Here is a 12,500-nt window from a genome sequence, read left to right as displayed (position 1 = left end):
TCTCTGTGTGTCTCTCTCTCTCTGGCTCTGTCGGTCTCTCTCCCTCTGTCTCTCTCTCCCTCTGTCTCTCTCTCCCTCTGTCCCTCTCTCTCTCTCTGTCTCTCTCGGTCTTTCTCTCTCTTCCTCTGTCTCTCTCTCTCTTTCTCAGGTGCTGTTATCAGAGTATAAGAAGACAGGCAGCATGTACGCCATCAAGGCCCTGAAGAAAGGGGACATAGTGGCGAGGGACGAGGTGGAGAGGTGTGTGTGTGTGTGTGTGTGTGTGTGTGTGTGTGTGTGTGTGTGTGTGTGTGTGTGTGTGTGTGTGTGAAACCGGCCTCAGGTCAAGAGTGCTCTGTACATAACGGTCCGTACTAAAAACCCACTTTGGCCCTCTCTCCCTGCTCCCCCCCCCTTCCTCTAGCCTGATGTGCGAGAAGCGCATCTTCGAGGCGGTCAACAGCTCGCGCCACCCCTTCCTGGTCAACCTGTTTGCCTGCTTCCAGACGCCGGAGCACGTGTGCTTCGTCATGGAGTACACGGCCGGGGGCGACCTCATGATGCACATCCACGCCGACGTCTTCACCGAGCCGCGCGCCGTGTACGTAACGGCCAGGGGAGCGTGTGTGTGTGTGTGTGTGTGTGTGTGTGTGTGTGTGCGTGCGCGTGTGTGTGTGTCGTGGTGGTGGGGACAGCAGCCTCATCTGTGTATGGTAGCGCACAGCGTCCGATCAAGATCGCGCGGGGCTATTTTCAAACCACCTTAACTTGCGATCTCACAGGTTTTACGGCCAGCGTTTTGAGTCATTTCCCTCCACGCTCTCATAACCGCGTCGTCTTCCTCTTCCTCCGCAGGTTCTACGCCGCCTGCGTGGTGCTCGGCCTCCAGTTTCTCCACGACCACAAGATTGTGTACCGGTGAGTGAGCTGCTTTCCACACAGACCTGCTCTCGCCTACGGCTTCTATACACACTGACATACAGTACAGCTCTCTAGGCCTGTCTATGTCCATGACCTTATAGCATTTACAATCTCTCTCCCCCCCCCCTCTCTCTCTCTCTCCCGCTCTCTCCCCTCTCTCTATCTCTCCCTCCCCCCCCCCCTCTCTCTCCCTCTCTCTCTCTCCCTCCCTCCCTCTCTCTCTCTCTCTCTCTCTCTCTCTCTCTCCCTCTCCCTCTCCCTCTCCCTCTCCCCCTCTCTCTCTCTCTCTCTCCCTCTCTCTCTCCCTCCCTCTCTCTCTCTCTCTCTCTCCCCCTCCCTCCCGTTCCCAGAGACCTTAAACTAGACAACTTGCTGCTGGACACTGACGGATACGTCAAGATCGCCGACTTCGGGCTGTGCAAAGAAGGTGTGTGTTGTTGGCGTGGCGGTAGCTTGCCAGTTTCTGACATCATCATTCCTTTCCGAGTATGACGGGTGTGTGTGTGTGTGTGTGGGCTGCACACGTCTGTGTCTGTGTTGAGTTGCGTGTGTCATATGTAAGTATAACACTCCCCCCCCCCTCTCCGTCTACAGGGATGGGCTTTGGGGACCGGACCAGCACATTCTGCGGGACCCCGGAGTTCCTGGCGCCGGAGGTCCTGACGGACACCTCCTACACCCGGGCGGTGGACTGGTGGGGGCTGGGGGTCCTCATCTACGAGATGCTGGTGGGGGAGGTGAGGCCTTCAGTTCCCCCGAGGGGCGACCCAAAACCAGGAATATAGTTAACATACACTATCATGAATATAATCTAAAAATACGACAAGGGCAAGAATTTTTCATCAAGGTCGAATGAACTGGAAAATGTGAAATATAATATAAAAATACAACAAGGGCGAGAATTTTTCATCAAATTCGAATGAACTTGAAAATGTGAACACCATCCTGATCTTGAGTATTGCGGGGTGGGATGTGTGGTCAACGGCCTGGATCAACCATGTTTCTCCTCCCAGTCTCCCTTCCCTGGTGATGATGAGGAGGAGGTGTTTGACAGCATCGTGAACGACGAAGTCCGCTACCCGCGATTCCTCTCCACAGAGGCAATCGGCATCATGAGGAGGGTGAGGCACACACACACACACACATACACACACCTTCATACACACACAAAGTCTGGCTCATATGAGTATCAGTTTTAAGATGGACTTGTTGATTGTGTGTGATGAACAGCTGTTGAGGAGGAACCCGGAGAGAAGGCTGGGTTCTGGTGAGAAGGACGCGGAGGAGGTGAAGAAGCAGCCGTTCTTCAGGGTGAGAGAGAGAGAGAGAGAAATCCCCTCGATGAAAATGTCAGGCACTTTGAAATCGGCCTCCTCCACGATCTCTCCCTCACTCTCTCTCTCTCTCTCTCCGTCAGGGTTTGGACTGGGAGGCCCTCCTCCAGAGGAAGCTCCCCCCTCCCTTCATCCCCTCCATCGGCAGCAAGGAGGACGTCAGCAACTTCGACGAGGAATTCACCGCCGAGCAGCCCGCCCTCACACCTCCCCGGGAGCCCCGCTCGCTCTCCCGCAAGGACCAGGACAGCTTCCGGGACTTCGACTACGTCTCCGACCTCTGCTAGGGATTGGGGGGGGGGAGGGCGGTGGGGGTGGGGGGGTGAAGGTTGCGACCTCATGACCTCATCGTCAGCAGGTCACGGCGTCTGACTCTGAAGCACCCCCCCCCCCCCCCCACGCAGCCAGCACACTGTGAAATGACTTGAGACTAGCAGGCAAGTGAGTCTGTAATGGAACTGTCCGGAAGCGCCGGGACTGTGGATACGGAGAGGCGAGCGCAGACCCTGTGACGGCATCGCTCCATAAACTGTGCGGCTCTGCGAGAGAGCCCATCAAGAGACAGGTGGCTGATGGGAAACAAAGTTATGTCGTACCAAAACACCAATGACACGGTTTCTAAAGGAATGAAGGACAAAACTGTGACCCCCCCCCACACACACACACACACACACACACACACACAAACTTGTGCCACCTCCCTCTGAACACTCTTAGACATTTCCCTTACAAGATCTCGTCATACTATCCTAGTTTGCTCTTTAAACTACGCCTCCCAGCCTCCTTTGCGGCAGTGTAGTCCAGAGGAAGAAAGAGGGCCTTGTTTTCTTCATACTGTGACAAAAAGAAAATTATGTTTGTGAGAGGTTCTGAGGGTGGTTGCATGTCTTCAACCGATGCCTTATATTTGTACTGGGTCCATAGTGTTTGTTTTTGTTTTGTGGCCCTTCATACATTTACATTCTTCAGTATGCAATAAGGATAAAGTATGTTACATCGTCAGTCTAAGAATGGATGTCCTTTGCTTGTCTGAACGGAAGCTTGGAAGGAAAGAACACTCAACAATGTATAGGAGTCACAAGGACCTTTTCTGCGTTGTTGTCCTTTATTCAGAAAAATCTTGTATGAGTCATCCATTACCCAACACCTGTCGTCTTGAGTGTGTCCACGGAAGGGTACAGAGCCACTATTCTTGAGAGAACGGTTAAAGCCGATCAAACAAGATCACTAAATGCATTCACAATGGTTCTTGAGCCTTTTAACTTTTTAATTTCATTTGTTTGTGTTTTTAGTTATTACCCTGACCCCCCAAAAAGTATGACGGTGTTTTACGCTTCTATTTGGATCAGAGAAGATGAAACTGTTTCATTGCTTTCCCCATGGCTGCCTTTGCGTTGGTTCAGCCTTTAGGTTTTGAATAAGGGTCAAGTTACATGGTTGAGGCTGGAACTTGTCAGTCTCCTGCTAGACGACACACAGGAGTGCACGCACAAGTACACAATCATACACAGGAAAAAGCTGAAGGATGCACAATGACTTTCAAACATTTGCAAATGTTCACCCCCACCCACCCACCCAACCCTGCCTTTATCATACGCAATCATGCACTGATGTGCAACAAGTGTGTGTATACACACACACACACACACACACACACACAATCTATCAATAGCATACAGCAGAGGGACATGCAGGCAATCATGCACACGTGTAGTAGCTGTCGTAGCTGTCGGATGAAGCTGCCTCTGAGGACTAATCCAGGATGTGTTGATGACCTATACTTGGAGATCAGAAGCAGATTAAATGCAGCTTCATCCTTCTACCACATGGTCAGCTGCAGTTGCTGCAAGTAAATTGACATCATACTGCACATCCCTTTAAACGTCCTCTGTATTGGGTTTGGTTGTGAATCTGAGTGAGTCCGAATCTGAGTTTGACTGCAGACTTTACCTATCTTGTGTACGACTATTCAAAACCATGTGGAATTATGAGATGAACTATTTATAAAGAAAATCAGTTGAAACGGCTGCTTTGCTTGGTTTACTGGTATGTGCTATGATGATTTTCATGTTTTCCGTCATTGCAATTATCCTTTGAGGTTTTATGAGGGAAAAAAAATCTCCCAAAGGTTTAGCCTTCAAGCTGACTCACTCATCCTCATATGGGAAAACTAATGAAGTAGCTTTTATAACATACAGGTAGTTGTGAGCCAATGACTGTACAAGATTGTTGTAGGGTAACCTTTAGTGGTCCTGGGCTATATCGGTATATAAAATGCATAATTTGAGATAAACCAAACGAGCCTTTAGGGCTATGATGACAACCACCAATTCAGACCTGTAATATCTTGAGCTGTCAGTGTGACCTGTAATGATCCCAAAAATGGACAGATAAGCAAATTTCCGACAGTGCCATTTTAGACATGCAGTTGATGTATGTGCCTAGAATGGAAAATTGAGAGTTTTACAGGACATTAATTATATATCTTACAAAAGTGTGATCACGCTGCTGCACTGCGATTTGCGAGTCCTCTGCCGTCCCTGCCGCCTACCAGCTCGCCAGAGAGGGAGTCTAGAGCTGGAGCAGCTCGATGGGGCTCAGTTTTTCAAGATGTCGTCGCTGGAACAGAGGCTCTCCCGAATCGAGGAGAAACTAAAGCAAGAAAATCATGAAGCTCGTAGAAGAATTGACCTCAATATCGACATGAGTCCGCAACGTTCACGTCCGAGGCCAAGTGAGTGTCCATGGGAGAGTCCCGGGGATTCGGTAACGACGAGAGTAGAGAGAGAAAGACCCGAAAGAGAGACGGTGGGAGGAGAGGAGAGAGGGGTTGCTGTTGCTGTTAGCAAGCTAACATGCTAACATGCTACATGTATAAACAAACGCCACCCCTGGACGTTCAGCCCTGCCCAGTGGTGACACAGTCGTACGACTGCATGCATAAGATAATTCACATCTTATTTTTTATACTGAGCAACGCAACCTTGGATTGAGGTGCAGTGCTGTCACCAGCATTAAGCTACTGGATGAGTCCACGTCCCGAGTTGTGTGTTCAGGTCCCTGGGCTTGGCTAGCTCACTAGTGTAGCTGTCAAACTATTAGCTTGCTAGCTAACAGGGCTAGCTTAGTGCTAGCTGCTAGCAGGCCCTATCCGTCCGTCATTAGCAGTCAAAATTGTTTTGATATTTTATTTCTTGTTGACAAAACATTGAGCCTTTTGTATAATGATTATATGCATTTATGTTCCTACTATGTTGGTTTGTTACGCTGAATAAGCGTCCACATGGACAATTTCAGCGTCACTCTAATCCCTTATTTATTTTGACCCGAGACTGTCAACCTTGCTAGCTAAGCTAAGCTAGCTAACGACCTGTTCCTTCCAGGCTCCAGCCAGCAAGCTTCAGCTGGCTGACATTAGCTACCCGAGTGATATAGCTAAATTACATATCATATCCGTGGATTGATCATTTCAGTTTGCCTGGACCTCTTTAGGGATCATGTTAGATATGTATTGGCTACCAAACTGTATTTGTTTTGTGTGTTTGATATCGGATCTGAGCTTAGCCGGTTGCACCATTTTGATCAACATCCACACAACCACCTGGCCAAACTTAATTAGTAAGCTAACGTTGATGCAATGCAATTTCATGAAATACCCATTGTCAAGCTTCAACACTGTTGACCTCGTATGTATTTCCCCACAAACGGTCTATGTGGGGTCTGTAAGTTCTGTGAAATCCCTGTGATTTTGAGAACCATCGACTTGCAGCCCTAACTTGGCTTTTGGCATGATATTTTTTGTTTGTTTTCATGACTGACTGTCATCCATGGATGGCGAATGATGCCATAGACATTACTATGGTGGAAAATGGCCCCACAGTCACTGAGAGATACCAAAGACGCTGATCCTACAGCATTATACTCTAATTCCAGCGTGAACCATCCATACGGTCATCTTCATCCTGCTATTTTTGAGTGTCACAGATTCGGTGCTTGGTGGTGATTGCTGGTGTTTGTACTTGCATAGTAGTAGGAGTATGCAGGCCAAGTAAGTGGTGCTAAGGTGCCAGGAATTGTTCAGCAGGAGGATTGTATATTATCAATCCATTTCCACTTCATCCGAAAACGCAGCAGAAGCACATTCATGCTTATTCGCAGTGGAGCTAGTTGAACATCTATGGGGTTGCAGAGTAAAGATGCGTCAGGCCTATTAGGCTATGTGACTGTGGGTCTCACAGCCTTGAGCTCTGCATTTCAGATGGTCAGGTTATCATTAGTCTGTCGTCAGTTGATGTTTTCTTTGTGCTTTTTGGGGGGGGAATTCACAGTTCTTTTCTTTTTGTGCCATTGAAAATGTGTATCTTTGTATACGTGTGTGTGTGTGTGTGTGTATGTGTGAGTGAGTGAGAGAGAAAGAGAGAGAAAATGTGTGTGTACAGGTGTGTGCCGTTTTCACACATGCCTGTATTGGTTGGTGTGTATGTTGATTGGTGTGTGTGTGTGTGTGTCCGTGGCCGAGTACAGAGTAGTGTGTGCGCACGTGTGGGGCAGTGTTGTGTACAGAGCAGTAATGTGTGTGTGTGTGTGTGTGTGTATTTTCTCTCCTGTGTCCAGTCATCGTGATCCAGCTCAGCCCTGCTCCAGCCCCCTCCCAGCGTGCAGGTATCATTCAGTCCATCGCTCTCATCTCTGCCACCCCCCTCCCTCCCTCCCTCCTTCTCCTCCTCCTCTCCCCCCTTCTCTCTTACAGGTATCACTCCATCCACCTCTCTCTCTCTGCCACTGCACCCCTGACTCTCAACCCCCTCCACCTCTACTCTCTCAGTCCCTTCTCTATCTGATTCTGCACCATCCCCCATCTCCATATCGCAGACCTAGGCTATTTATCACCCTCCGGGACAGCAGCTGAACTTTTGACTCGGACTCACAGACCTCTGCTAGTATTTCTCTCTTTTCGAAAATGTAATTAGGAATAATTTATGCCGGCGGTAATTAGACCAGCATACATCACTCTTGTCTGGAGCTCGAGCATATTATTCTCGAGCAGGGCCCACTACGCGTATAGCAGCACGCAATGCAAACACCTTTTATAAGAAGGAAACCGTTCACCAAAGCTGTCCCTTTTTCGATGTTGCCGCAGGCACTCGGAGCAATTCTGCACTGCGTGCAATGCAGGCCTATTGTTCTCCTGTATCTAGGAACGGCAAATTTTCCGACTAACGAGGGGGAAAAAGCACAGCCTTTTGTCAGAGTTCCACACGCAGCCGTTTGGATCGTATTCCCACGTGGGTTTTAGCAACGTGTCCTCACCTCTCTCACCTCCCCTCTAATCTCATATTCCCTCCATTTTCCCCCTCCATCCATCTCTCTCTCCGCGTGCGAGTGCCAGTGGCAGGGCATTGAGTGTGCGCGCATGTGTGTGTCTGTGTGTGTGTGTGCGTGGGTGTGAGTATATTAACCTGTGTTTCGCCGGATGCAGAGACATGGTGCATGTGGCTTTTCTGCACGGCACGTTTTGGTCGCCCCCCCCAACACTGTCTAATCCAGCATCCCCGTCAACCGGCCCAGGAAGTGCTGCGTCCAACAGACGCACACGACGGCTTCTCTCCCCCACCTCTCCTCCTCGTCTCGCCAGGGGGAGGAGCCGCTCCGCCCTCGGCCGCTGTCCCTTTCCCGGCCTCGGGACACTGGCATCTCACTCTCACTTTTTCCCTGCAGTCCTCCAAGCCACCTGACACTTCTGTTTTTGCCGCCTGTCTGCGACCGCCACCTCCTCCAGGTTCTCCCTCTCTCTCCCTCTCTCTCTTTCTCTATCTCTCAGGGATGCTGTTTGTCTGCTAGGCTGTTCATTCTTCGTTCTCGGTCTTCCCAGCTTGCAGTGGCACTGTGAGAATGGTCGCTGGTCAGGCGGCGGCCATGTGGCTGATCTCTTATCTGTCGGCCTGTTTTTCTGTCTGTATCCAGCTCTGGAGGACTGGTCTGTTGCCAAAGACTGCCTGAGTTCACACACTAACTCCCTCACTAACCGGTTCTCTCCCACGAGCAGGTCTCGACAGGCGACCGGAGAGAGAGAGAGAGCAGCTCGCTGCCAATCCAAGCAGCCCTTTCAATTTCTGTTCGGCGGAGTCCGACACTCTTCACACACAAACGTATTAACGTGTCATCGATTGAGTGCGTCTGATCTAAAAAAAGGGTACAGAGAATGGTCTTAACGAATGAGTTGAATATGGGTCAGTAACCCCTCCCCCCCCCCGAGGTTCAAGAGGTTTGCTATTGAGGTCGGCGTCGCGAGGGAGATGCTGTCGCTATTAACGTGGTCTCAGCCGTGCTAGTGACTGACCGAACCCCGTTGTCTGATTGCGGTCTGTGTGGCGGTTTGCATGACGGGTCCAACCTAACGCTGCTCCGAGCTTCTCTGTTGGCTGGTTGGTTTCCAAACGCTCCTCTCTGTGCCCGAGAAGCGCGTTGTTTTGACTGGAAAATAACACCTTTTGCTCGTTGTGTCCGAAGGAGGAGAATGTCGAGTGAATATAACAAGCAAGCCTGAACTTGTAGTAGTGTTTTTTTTTTCCTTTGCCTTGCTAATACTAAAATGTCAATTGTGGATGTGGGTGGTTTTGGAATCGTACAACAAGCTAGTTGTTCTTAGCTGCTCTGCACTCCACTATTGTGGGAACTCAATAACACTCTTGGCATGGTCTGTCTCTGTCTCAGTCCGTCAAGGTCAACTTGAACTTGGACTGCTTTTTCCTTTGAATCAGAAGCCAAATGTGCTCAATTACTGTACAGTGTATGAACAGAACGGCCCGGAAGTGTAGAACATAAAATATGAGGGCCAAAAAATATAGGTTCTAGAATTTAGTTTATTCTGTTCTAGATTACTGGAACATAAACCTCGGCTCTAGTCAGTTTCTTTACCCAGAATGAAGTCGGCTAGAAACCAAAGCAGTCTGGCAGCAGGACTAGTGCTCTTCCCTCAGTCTCCCCCCCCCCACCCTCGAGTCTGTTCTCCCAGTCTGGCAGCAGGACTAGTGCTCTTCCCTCAGTCTCTCCCCCCCCACCCCCGAGTCTGTTCTCCCAGTCTGGCAGCAGGACTAGTGCTCTTCCCTCAGTCTCCCCCCCCCCCACCCCCCGAGTCTGTTCTCCCAGTCTGGCAGCAGGACTAGTGCTCTTCCCTCAGTCTCCCCCCCCCCACCCGAGTCTGTTCTCCCAGTCTGGCAGCAGGACTAGTGCTCTTCCCTCAGTCTCCTCCACCCCCCACCCCCGAGTCTGTTCTCCCAGTCTGGCAGCAGGACTAGTGCTCTTCCCTCAGTCCCTCCCCCCCCACCCCCCGAGTCTGTTCTCCCAGTCTGGCAGCAGGACTAGTGCTCTTCCCTCAGTCTCCCCCACCCCCCACCCCCGAGTCTGTTCTCCCAGTCTTCCTAATCCCTCGTTCCTCCCCCCCCACAGCTCTCCAGCTGCCCCTGGCCAACGACGGAGGGAGCCGCTCGTCGTCGTCCGAGAGCTCGCCCCAGCACCACTCCTACCCCAGCCGCCCGCGCCACATGCTCACCCTGCCCACGCCGCAGTACGGCCTGCAGAAGAGCCTGGAGAAGTACGGCTACACACACACACACACACACACACACACACACACACACACACACATACACACACCTGCGAACACGCGTCCCTCCGCAGTCAGTTGCATGCCCCCCAGACACCCCCGCACTTACCGTGACCACACACATCCGCGCGCAAATTAAAATTTGACCTCTGACCTTGAGCGTTGTCACCTCTGTCGCCAACAGCGCGGAGATCGACCAGAAGCTGCAGGAGATCATGAAACAGACAGGCTACCTGAAGATCGACGGCCAGGTGAGGCGCACGTCGTTTTCACCCCCCCCCCCCCCCCCTCTGAGTGTGGAAAAACCACAGCGCACAGGGGAAGTATGGCACTTCAATGTGGCATGTGGCAAGGATGCGCATTGAGGCCGTTTCAATTCGGTCAATTCAAGGAGAAAACGGACATTCTAATGCAGACATTCTAATGCCATACTTGAATGAGAGAATGTCCAGCTGTATGAAATAACCTTTTCCATAGAAAGTAACAGGATCCTAAGTGTTTTCTTTCCCGTTGACGAGTAAAATGTGACCCGCCCCCCCCGCAGCGGTACCCTGCCGAGGTGACGGACCTGATCAGCGAAGGCGAGATCGGCAGCGGCACGTGCGGACAGGTCTTCAAGGTGCGCTTCAAGAAGACGGGCCATGTCATCGCCGTCAAAGTAAGTCTCGCCCCTTGGCCCGGCTAGCGTTGACCTTTAGCGGGTTAGCCGTTAGCATCTCATCCGGACTGCTCGCGACGCCTCGGTTTGACGCGGTCTCTTATGCAACGCCGCCCGGGGCTGTCTGGGCGAAGGCCACAGCGCTGGCCTGTCCTGTTGTTGTGGCAGCGCATATAAACATCATTCCATAGCTACTGCCCTTACCACAGGATTACTAAGAACCCCGGAGGTGTTGGGCTCAGTGTTCAGTCTCCCTCCCCCTCCGTTTCTTTCTCTTTATCTCTCTCTTCTTAGCCGCGACCAGCAGCTCTATAGCTCGCTCTGTCGGTCCGCAAACAAACAAACTTGGAAAATCTATTGATGATGCGTCTGGAGGTTTATGATAAACATATGGTGCCCAGGAGGTGTAACGTTGTTTTTGAGGTTGTTATGCGTGAACGCGGGTACGTGATCGCAGCTATTGCGAATTCGCGCTCGTCCCTCTCGCTCTTATTTCTTATTCCCTCTTAAGTCATATTCTCTCTCTCTTTCTCTTGATTTCTCTCTCACGTATTCTCTCCATCTCTCTGTTCCTTTCTATCTCTCGCTGTCCTCCGCTCCGTCTCCCCAGGCCTGTCTCTCCCTGTCCTCCCTTTTAATCCACAGACATCAGCAGTAATTACACTGCTTGGGCCCAACCTCCATTTAACAGAGTGCATAATTGCAGCCATCTTAACTGGTTAACAATTAGACAGTCAGTCAACATGGCTACCGCCGGGCTTCTCCTTGGCGATACCATCCCATCCATCTTGGTACACCAGGGTACAAACATCACCATTTTATATTTTGTGTCTTTGAAGTTATACTGTACATTTGTGCTGTGAAACTTAATGTTGACACATTATGGATATGGTTCATATTTCAAATGTCACAAATGTCAATCCTTATGTGTTATGTGCAATTACACTTGTTTGAAGGATTTGTGCATTAAAGGAACACGCCAACTTAAGGGGAAATCATTTTATTATTATCTTCCCCAGTCAGATAAGAAGATGGATACCCTTCTCTTCTCTGTGCGTGCACTGCAGTAGGAGGCATTGCAACTAGGGTTGCAAATTTCAAGGAATTTCACTAACTTTAACAAACGATAGTCGATTAATTGATAAGAACGTCCCACGCTGGACTGCGCTTTGCTCGCTTCATTTTTGTGTCTTCTGTCGTTGAAATTTCCCGGCATCCCAATTAGCCTTCACTGGAGCCCTCAAAAAAAAGAAAGAAAAAAGTTCCATTCCATTAACAAGTAATTAATCAAGTAACCAAATCTTACTCGAGTAAATTGTTATTGGCAATTAATCGATAGTCGATTAACTGTTAACATCCCTAAGTGAGACCAATTAGAGCCGTTAGTGTAGGCTAATGTTTCAAATCCACTTCCAGTGATTGCGCTAAGCTAGGCTAACGGCTCTGACGGGTCTCAGTGCTTCCTACTGCACGCACAGAGGAGAGAAGGGTATGCGTCTTATTATCTCTGTGGGGGAAGATGGCAAATAAGCTAAGTTCCACAAAAGTTGGCGTGTTCCTTTAAAATAAGTCAGTGCCTCCGCTTCTATCGTATGCCTGTACAGGACATTGACACTTGTGTTGTGTGTGTGTCACCAGCAAATGCGGAGGACGGGAAACAAGGATGAGAACAAGAGGATCCTGATGGACCTGGACGTGGTTCTGAAGAGTCACGACTGCCCATACATCATTCAGTGCTACGGCGCCATCGTTACCAACGTAGGTTTCACACACACACACACACACAAAGATAATTTACCATGTTGCATGTCAACATTGTAATATACCATGAGCAACACATCACCAGTATCGCCAAGTTGTGCCCTTCAGTCTTGGTGACAAATGTCCCTCGTCCCCTGCCGTCCAGACGGACGTGTTCATCGCCATGGAGCTGATGGGGACGTGTGCCGAGAAGCTGAAGAAGAGGATCCAGGGACCCATCCCTGAACGCATCCTGGGGAAG

General features: G+C 50.2%; 2 protein-coding genes across 2 annotated transcripts in view; both read left to right on the top strand.

The window, feature by feature from the left end:
* The window catches only part of pkn1a (protein kinase N1a), a gene marked incomplete at both ends in the record, with an annotated part of 18,260 nt that extends 15,739 nt beyond the window's left edge, over positions 1-2,521 (top strand). The window contains 8 exons of the mRNA XM_084440659.1: positions 149-240; positions 404-580; positions 835-897; positions 1,251-1,327; positions 1,495-1,637; positions 1,914-2,021; positions 2,131-2,211; positions 2,318-2,521. Coding sequence (XP_084296785.1) covers positions 149-240; positions 404-580; positions 835-897; positions 1,251-1,327; positions 1,495-1,637; positions 1,914-2,021; positions 2,131-2,211; positions 2,318-2,521 — 945 coding nt within the window. The remainder of the gene's footprint in view (positions 1-148; positions 241-403; positions 581-834; positions 898-1,250; positions 1,328-1,494; positions 1,638-1,913; positions 2,022-2,130; positions 2,212-2,317) is intronic.
* Positions 2,522-4,844: 2,323 nt separating this feature from the next.
* The window catches only part of map2k7 (mitogen-activated protein kinase kinase 7), a gene marked incomplete at both ends in the record, with an annotated part of 10,692 nt that continues 3,036 nt past the window's right edge, over positions 4,845-12,500 (top strand). The window contains 6 exons of the mRNA XM_084440782.1: positions 4,845-4,968; positions 9,684-9,828; positions 10,025-10,091; positions 10,385-10,498; positions 12,137-12,256; positions 12,405-12,500. The exon at positions 12,405-12,500 is cut by the window's right edge and continues 12 nt beyond it. Coding sequence (XP_084296908.1) covers positions 4,845-4,968; positions 9,684-9,828; positions 10,025-10,091; positions 10,385-10,498; positions 12,137-12,256; positions 12,405-12,500 — 666 coding nt within the window. The remainder of the gene's footprint in view (positions 4,969-9,683; positions 9,829-10,024; positions 10,092-10,384; positions 10,499-12,136; positions 12,257-12,404) is intronic.

This window comes from Borostomias antarcticus, assembly GCF_949987555.1.
Source record: "Borostomias antarcticus genome assembly, chromosome: 7".
Taxonomy (NCBI): Eukaryota; Metazoa; Chordata; class Actinopteri; order Stomiiformes; family Stomiidae; genus Borostomias; species Borostomias antarcticus.
This window is presented reverse-complemented; position numbering and strand designations above follow the sequence as displayed.